Source organism: Coenobita brevimanus, chromosome 86 (genome assembly GCF_032717465.1).
Source record: "Coenobita brevimanus isolate Jiangsu-jjx chromosome 86, ASM3271746v2, whole genome shotgun sequence".
Lineage (NCBI taxonomy): Eukaryota > Metazoa > Arthropoda > Malacostraca > Decapoda > Coenobitidae > Coenobita > Coenobita brevimanus.
Genome location: NC_137039.1, coordinates 23848092 through 23857177, shown reverse-complemented (window position 1 = coordinate 23857177; position 9086 = coordinate 23848092). Strand labels below are relative to the sequence as shown.

General features: G+C 42.5%; 1 protein-coding gene across 1 annotated transcript in view; it reads left to right on the top strand.

The window, feature by feature from the left end:
* Positions 1-956: 956 nt before the first annotated feature.
* Positions 957-9086, top strand: part of LOC145410610 (uncharacterized) — a 56334-nt gene continuing 48204 nt past the window's right edge. Inside the window, exons 1-2 of the mRNA XM_080280723.1 lie at positions 957-974; positions 1940-2147. Coding sequence (XP_080136849.1) covers positions 957-974; positions 1940-2147 — 226 coding nt within the window. The remainder of the gene's footprint in view (positions 975-1939; positions 2148-9086) is intronic.

Genomic DNA, 9086 nt, shown 5'->3' with positions numbered 1-9086 from the left:
ACACACACACACACACACACACACACACACACACACACACACACACACACACACACTTGCTGCTCAGAAATGGTAGTGGAAGATGATAATATTTAATAATGGTAAATGAGAAGGGTATTGCTAAAAAATAATTGTGGTTAATTGTGGTAGGTGAGGAAAAATAAAGATGGCCGATTGTGGTAGATGATGCTGGATTGTGGTAGGAGATGGTGGTGACAGGTGATTGTGGTCGGAGATAGTGGTGATGGTTAGTGGTGGATGATGGAGGTGGTAGTTAATTATGGTAGGTGTGTGTGTGTGTGTGTGTGTGTATGTGTGTGTGTGTGTGTGTGTGTGTGTGTGTGTGTGTGTGTGTGAGTATAATTATCGAAAAGGTTACGTAAAATTGTGCTAAACCCCTTCACTGGTATGATTTGTTTTTATTATTATTATTAGTATTAGTAGTAGTAGTAGTAGTAGTAATAGTTGTAGTAGCAGTAGTAGTAGTAGCAGAAGTAGTAGTAGTAGTAGTAGAAGTAGGAGTAGTACTAGCTGTAATTAACCCCTCCAGTTCGAAAAGTCTCAGCTGAATAAAATCGTTGAAGATAGCAAGAATAAAAATACGACGTCCAGGGGCTTGAAAGGGGTGATGGGGCTCATTCTTACCCCCCCTGAATTCGAGGGATTGATTCTCTGATGAGGAAAATCGTCTGAAGGTAGTAAAAATAAGATAGTAAATTTGTGGCAGTCCCCGATATAAATGTGTAAAGAAATATACGTAAATAAATGTATGTAAAAAAAAAAAAATAGAATTACTGATTGCAAAATAAAATCGTCTGGAGGCAGCAAGATGAAATTTAGTCTAGTCCTTTCACCTTAACTTGGTCCAGATTTTCGTCCTCTTGCAGCTTTTTTCTCGTAGTTACGGCTTTATATCCTTTCCCGTACACTTCATCTTGACTAGTATCATATCCTAGATGGTAATTTTAGGCCAGGTTAGTGTGAAAAGAGTGTAGTTTTGTGTATGTGAAATAGAAAGGTAGGAAGTGGTTACAAGGAAGCTTGGTAATGTTGGTAGTTGTGGTTGAGTTAGTAGTTGCGGCTAGGGGAATCCATAACACACACACACACACACACACACACACACACACACACACACACACACACACACACAACTTATTTTCTGGTATCTTCCTCTTCTCTCTCTCTCTCCACCACCTGTTTGTCATGTATTAATCTCACTCTCATGTGGAAAGCTACTTACTGTCTTGGAGGTAAATCAAACTTTATTTATTTATTTATTTTTCTGAGGAATTGAGCTGAAAAAATCGTAAAATATATAAATAAACGTTGAAGCTACATAATATTTTCACTGATAAAATAAGCGAGTTTTTATTAATAACGTTGAGATTAAGGTAATGTTGATGGCATACTCCTCTCGCTTAATCTTGGCCTAAAATTGCCTTCTGTCTATCACGAGTGCTGCCAAAATAGATTAGCGTTAGAATACGGTACTAGTCAGGAAGAAGTGCTATGGAAAGGACGTAGAGCCATAGCATTGCCTTTCTCTGCCATTGAGCTGTGTTAAATGAGCTGCAAGAGGACGGAAATTTGGGCCAAGTTAAGGTGAAAGAACTGTAGTAAGAATGACCATTATTGAATACCTAATGCCGAGGCTGAATTTAGGCTGTGAAGGATCATGGAGAAAGTATTTTGGGTTTCTGTGTGGTGTCTAATCCATCCCTTTCTTACGTACCGGTCTTAAAGAAGCTGAGACTCTTTTAAGGTGTCTTCTAAGGTACTTCTATTGAGCTGGAGAAAACCCTAAAAGCATCACCATCATCATCATCATCATCATCACCGCCACCACCACCACCACCACCACACCACCACCACCACCACCACCATCTTTCTTTTTAATTATACTTCATTTACACCAACACACTTTCCATATTTGCAGGGAGCCCGAGCTGTGACGTCACCCAAGATGGTGGGAGCGGGGTGGCTGGCCTTTCTTCCCCCCTCATCCTCCCGCTTCTCCCTTCCCCTCCCGCTGCCCCTCCTGTTCCTGGTGACGCTGCTTGGTGCCGGAAGATGCCTGGTGACCGATACATGTGACGGGAAGACGCACCAGGTCACCATCAACCCACAAGCGCAAGTTTTTATTGGTGAGCAGATTTTAGATGGATTGTTACTGTCCTGTTGAGATCTGTGGACAGGTGCTGAGGCAGACATGCCATACACCTGCCTGGGATCACTGTTTACTGTCCTGCCAACATCTCTCCAAAGGTCTTACGGCAGAAATTTCACGTCTCTGCATAGGACCTTTTCTTACTGTCCTGTTGAAGTCTCTCTACACGTCTTAGGACAAGTTACATATCTTTAAATCTCTCTCTCTCTCTCTCTCTCTCTCTCTCTCTCTCTCTCTCTCTCTCTCTCTCTCTCATACTTAAAAGGGTAGGACATCCTGCGGAGCCATGCATAACAAACAGACAGACACGCCAGCAAACATTGAATTATGTAAGTAATTATTAATGATCATAAATTTACACAGAGCATGATAATTTCCCAGTGTTTGCATTTTGATTAACTTCATCAACGTCTTTAGTCTGCTGATGGAAGTTGACGAAGAAGACGATTTTATTCACCTGAAGATTAACTTGAAGGTATTAGATGTAGCCTTAATTAACTCTCGACTTGGTAATTATCGAAATTCTAAATAAAATCATCTGGTTACAGCCAAAGCACAGTAGTGAAAAGATGTCATCGTACTGGAGGGGTTAATTTTCCTGTATATAATATCTTGAGGTAATACAGAAGAGAAACTAATCTTAAGGTGACTGCTGTTCAGTTTCACGAGGCAAAGTCGCAGAAAAAAGTACGTCAAATAGAGACTGGCACACAGCAGAGGGTCACCAGCAGCAGAGAGAGAGAGAGAGAGAGAGAGAGAGAGAGCGCTGTTGAGGCCATATTGTGTTACTGCCCAATGTCATTTCCTCGTACTAACCTTTTACCTCCGGGTGCTTTCCATCCGCTTCAGGTAATCGTTTGCCAGTAGCTATAACAAACTATATTCTGAAGTCGCGAATCGTCTGTTTTATGGAATTACCGTGACGAAAGATTAGTTGACGTTGATTGACTGGGTGACTGATTGATTGATTGATAGGCATAGAGAGAGGGAGGGTTGGCTTCTTCATTTTCATTTTATTTTTTTGACTATTACAGGCTGTCAGATTTGAGTTGTGTGTGTGTGTGTGTGTGTGTGTGTGTGTGTGTGTTTAATAGTCTTATACCTGTCACTTAACCCGTACAGCACTTTTTCACCCTTTACATATTTTTTTTTAAATTATTTCCTAACGATTCATTTCAACTTTGGAAATAATTTTTGAACTGAAATACTTATATATAACCTTCACTAATCCCTTCGTTGCTTGATGTCTGCCCGAAGCTGGATAAAATTTTTGTTGGTACGATAGAAAATAAAAGTAAGACATTGGATTCAAGAGCGTAATGGCTGCAGAAGAGGAAGAGTGTGTGTGTGTGTGTGTGTGTGTGTGTGTGTGTGTGTGTGTGTGTGTGTGTGTGTGTGTGTGTGTGTTTGTGAAGACAAGGAAGAGGTGGAGGAGTGAGTGTTGGAGAGTGGCATTTGAGGGCACGGTAGCCTCTATCTTGAAGCTGTTCTGTCACGGCCATCCCTCGTCACGGCGTTCATAGGAAGGGGGATAAGGTGTCGGAGATGGTGGTGGTGGTGGTGATAGAGTAGTGATGGGAGTGATGATGAGGATGGATGGTGGTGGTGGTGGTGATAGAGTAGTGATGGGAGTGATGATGAGGATGGATGGTGGTGGTGGTGGTATAGATAATAGTGATGACGATGGTGATGGTAATGATACTGATGATGATGATGGTGGTGGTTGTGGTGGTGATACAGATGATAGTGATAATGATGGTGATGGTAATGATACTGAAAATGATGATGATGTTGGTGGTGGTGGTGGTGGTGATGATGATGATGATGATGATAGTGATGTAGATAATAGTGATGACGAAGATGATGGTGGTGGTGGTGGGGTTATAATACAATTAAGAATAAATATAATAGTTCCAGTAAGTTTTCTTCTTTTTCATTTTTTGTAATGCGTGTAAGGTCACAGGATGTACACTATTAGCTTCAAGTATTTACGCACTGAATTAACTCGACTCGTTTCTTATTATTTGGTACTATTATTTTTTTCTTTATTCATGCTTGAGAGACTTTGTACTGTACCTAATAACTGTATAATTTTGGTATATTCATCATTTGTTGTTCTGCCCTAATGAACTGTGAGCCTATTAATTTTTCCATTATCTATCTCATAATTACTCCAATGTTATCGTCCTAAATTGATTATTAATAGACTGAGTTTTTTTTGTTTATGTTTTTTAATATTGTGTCTAATTATCGTCCAACATTAAGTTACTTTGTGGTAGTAATTTTTGAAGTTATTGACGTTTTTCACTACAATGGCAGTTTATTTTTTTCTATTTAATTTTTTTTTTTTAAACCTCCAGACGATTTTAGAGATTTCTCGAATTGGAGGGTTTAGATAAAGCCTTCATGAGCCACTTCACTCCAATGACTAATTTTGCAGTTTGTTATTGGTGCCACTAGACGATTTTATTTTGAAGAGATTTTGCAGTATTAATGAGGTAAGATGCAGCCATGATTAACCCCTTCACTACTAGAGATCTGTCCCGAGTTGAATTACATTATCAGGTGGTAGCGAGAATTTAGAAAAAAGATAATCGTATTTAAAGATTACTATAATTGTTTTTCTGGTCTTTGTATAGTTCTTTTTCTGTTGTCTTTTTTCCGTGTTTGGGGGGGTGTTTCCTTTTTGGGGGTGTTTCCTTTTTTGGGTGTGTTTCCTTTTTGGGTGTGTTTTCTTTTTTGGGGGGTGTTTCCCTATTTGGGAATGTTTCCTTTTTGGGGTAGAGTTTCCTTTTTTGGGAGTGTTTCCTTTTTTGGGGGGTGTTTCCTTTTTGGGGGATGTTTCCATTTTGGGGTTGGTTTCCTTTTCTGGGGATGTTTCCCTTTTTGGGGGTTTCCTATTCTGGGGGTGTTTCCTTCTTGGGGGGTGTTTTCTTTTTGGGAGTGTTTCCTTTTTGGGGGGTGTTTCCTTTTTTGAAGCTTTTCGTTTTGGGGGATTTCCCCCTTTTTTTTTTTTTTTTTTTTTTTTACGGAGTAATAATTTTAGGCATATACCATTATACGATGTGTAAACTTCCGCACTGTTGTTTGAACCCTTATGCCGTATCTCCTTCACCCCTCCCTCTCTCTTTGATCTCTCCTTCACCTTTACTCCCACTCTCTCACTCTCTCTCTCTCTCTCTCTCTCTCTCTCTCTCTCTCTCTCTCTCTCTCTCTCTCTCTCTCTCTCTCTCTCTCTCTCTCTCTCTCTCTCTCTCTCATCCTCTTTATTCTCATCTTTTTCCTTCCATTTCCTTCCCTATCCCTCCTCCTCCTCCTCCTCCTCCTTCTCCTAATTTCTTCAGCTTTGCCTCTCTTTCCTTCATTTTCTTCTTTCCTGTTCTTCTTTCACCTTTTTTCCTCTGCGTCCTTCGTTTGTTTATATTTTTTCTTTACTTCCTTGCTTTTCACTCTTCCCTCTTCCTCCTACCTCCTTCAGTTCTACCTCTTCTTATTCTTCCCCCTTCTTCCTCCTCGGGTCACTTCCTCCTCTTCTTCTCCTCCTCACCTTGGCATTATTCCCTTCTACATGTCATCCCCTGTACTGCATTCCTCTGTCCTGACCTTTGACATTTCACCACGTCACGAGTCATTTCTTCTTGCTGCCGACGAAGGGTTCTCTCTCTCTCTCTCTCTCTCTCTCTCTCTCTCTCTCTCTCTCTCTCTCTCTCTCTCTCTCCAGTCAGTTTCTCACATACTGTCTTTATCTGTGACCTCATTATTACTCCCCCCCTCCTCATTCTGTGACCTCTTTTCTCTCCCTCCCTCCCTCCTGGGTTTCCCTCCGGCTCTCCCTCCTCCGTCTCTCTCTTCCCTTCTTTCCCTCTCTTCACTCCTTCAAAAGTTTCTCTCCTATTTCTCATTTTTATCTCTTATTATCTTTCTTTCTCTAATCTCTCTTTTTCTGTATCTCTTGTTGCCATTTTTCTTTCTCCCTTACCCTCACTTACATAGTCTCTCTCTCTCTCTCTCTCTCTCTCTCTCTCTCTCTCTCTCTCTCTCTCTCTCACTGAAGGCCGGGTAGTGGTATTGTCTGACTCTCTTTGTTCATCCGTTCTGTTTTTGTTATGTTATTTTTTTCACGTGGTCACAACAACAACAGCAACAGCAGGATCGAGACAAACATTATCTCTTTGTGTTTACGTGTTGCTCTCGTTATTAGGAGTGATTGTCTGTCTGTCTGTCTGTCTGTCTGTCTCTCTCTCTCTCTCTCTCTCTCTCTCTCTCTCTCTCTGCCACAAGCAAACCAAATGTAACATACCCTAATCGTCTTCTTTTCCCCTTCCCTCAGGCCTTTTCCCTTCCTTATGTCCTCCCCTTCACTCTTTCCCCTAAATTCATTACCTTCCTCTAACCTCTTCCTGTAACCATTTTCCCAGCCCCTTCAACCCCTTCCCCTCACCTTTCCCCTCTTTCATGGCCCTTTTCCCTTCACTCAGACCCGTTCCCTTTGCACATTACCCTTCCTGTAGTCATTTTCCCACCCCCTTTTAACCCTTTTCCCTCTTTCATATCCTTTTTCCCCTTATTCAAACTCTTCCCCTTGCCCATCACCCCTCTCAAAACCCCTTCCATTATCCCATTCCTCTACCATTCCTCTGCCATTAATTCCTGGCCGCAGTCCATTCCATCCCTCCATCCCTTTCGCTTCCTTCACCCATATCCTGTTCCAGCCTCTCACGTAGCCTGTATTTAAGTGCCCTCCTTACCTCTAACCTTTTTGAAATTCACTAATCCCAGCCTCAACACCTTAACCTCTGCCTCATCCCCGTTTCCTTTATTCCACTGTATCATCTAACTTTAGCTAATTACAACTAGCTTTAATTATTTCACTATGATGATGTCTTCTTAAATATTTGGTCTCTTACCTACAGACGATGCTACAGAAATCTGAAGATATTTTCGAACTGGGAAAGGGGGGAGAGATGCAGCCTTCATTAACCCCTGCACTACTAGGACTGTCTCATAATTTGAATATAATACTCTAGTGACAACGAAATAAAAGAAATACAATATCATACTAAAAGGGTCATTGGACTTTTTACCCATCGACTCTTACTTACTTATTTCTGGCCAGTACAGACTTATAACCTATAGCCCTGTACCATTGTCCCACCCTAACCCCTGTCTCCAACCCCGTCCTCACCCTTACTCTGTGTTTGTGTCCCACCCTTAACCCCTAACACTTATTCCTACCTCAGCCCAGCTCCCTTCCTCGTTTACCTTATCCTTCACTTTTCTCCTGTCCTTCTCCATGGCATCGTCCCACCCCTAACCCCAGGCCCTAATCCTTACCCCAACCCTGCTCCATCCATTCTCCGTCGTCCCAGCGTAACCCCTAACCCTTGCCCCATACCCAAGTACTTTGTTCTTTCTTTATGGAGTATGTTTCCCTCTTCTGATGATAGCCAGAGTAGAATATCTAAGTAGGCTTCAACCACTCACAGGGTTAGCCTTCACTCTTCTAATCTCATTTGACACAGCTGAACCTAACCTATTCCCCTCTAATCTGACCTAACCTTTATATACTTCATTCCTTTATTCCACATCCCTATCATTCCTCGTCCAGTATTTCACTTCGTTCTTTACATTAACTTAACCTAACCTCACCTCCACCCCATCGTTCATGCTGCCGCTGCTCCCTGTCCCTACCTTCTTTGTCCCGTTCTTTGCGACTCCTTGATCCATATTTCCGTACTGTCTGCCATTTCAGAACCGCGCGCTGTGTGATTCTTAAGATGACTCCTCTGTTGGTACACCGGAAACCGTACCCTAAACTAGCCTAACCTAACCTAACCTAACCCAGTCCAGCCTAACTCATTTCTGTAGCCAAATCTAGCCCCAGCAGACTAACTCAGCCTAGTATCGCCCAACCTAACCTAATCTAATCTAACGTTGCCTTACCTGACCCTTACTCCATTCTTAAAATCCACTTCCCATACTCAAGTCTTATTTATGTTGTCCTCTAATATAGTTTGTCCTAACTTAACCTAACCCAGCATTGCATAACCTCTACTCAGTTTCTTAATTCTGCCAAACACGGCGACTCCTTACCCAATATTTCACTTCACCCTCTAAAGTTACTTAACCTAACGTCATTTATACCCTCATCCTTCATGCCGCCCCTGCCCCTTGCCCCCTGCACCCCATTGCCCCGTTCCGCACCACTCCCTGCCCCTAACCCCTGCCCCCACCGTTAGGAGAGAGCCGCCCAGGGAGGCAGTGGGTGGCCTTGAGTCTCTCTTTCTCCCTCTCCCCTCCCCTTCCTAGCTTGCTTCTCTCTCTGTCTCCTCTCCCTCTTTCCCCCTGCCTCCCGTTTCCTTCCCTTCCTTCTCCTCTCCTCTTGTTCTTCCTCTCCCCCCTTTCCTTCTCCCTCTCCCCTCCTTGCACAGACTCGGGGGGAGGGGGGGTGATGTGCACGCCGCTCTCTGGGAACTCGTGTCATGCAGGTTGGAAACGGTGCGTGTTTGATTATTGTGCTGTAATCCTTTGAATATGGCCACGTCTTTTGCAACTAATTTATCCTTGCTCTAGCCAGACGAGTCTATGTATCTTAGGAAATTGCCCTGGCAGTGAAGAAGTTAGTAGAGAGTATATCTAACCCCTGGTGTTGGAAAAATCTCTCCCTGGTTGAATATAATGGTCTTGAGATGGCAAAAATAAATAAGAGAAGACGCCATCGTAGCAAATGAATTAATAATGACCGTCAACACGCGTAATACCCTTTCGCAGTAGCTTTTGGTAAGAGTTCATTGACCCCCGTCCTTCGGAATCCTTATAAACCTTATCAGCATTAAGGACCCTCTCATAAAAATGAATGAGAGCAAGAAATACTGCACGCACATTTACCAAATTGAGATACCTGAGGCTTTCATAT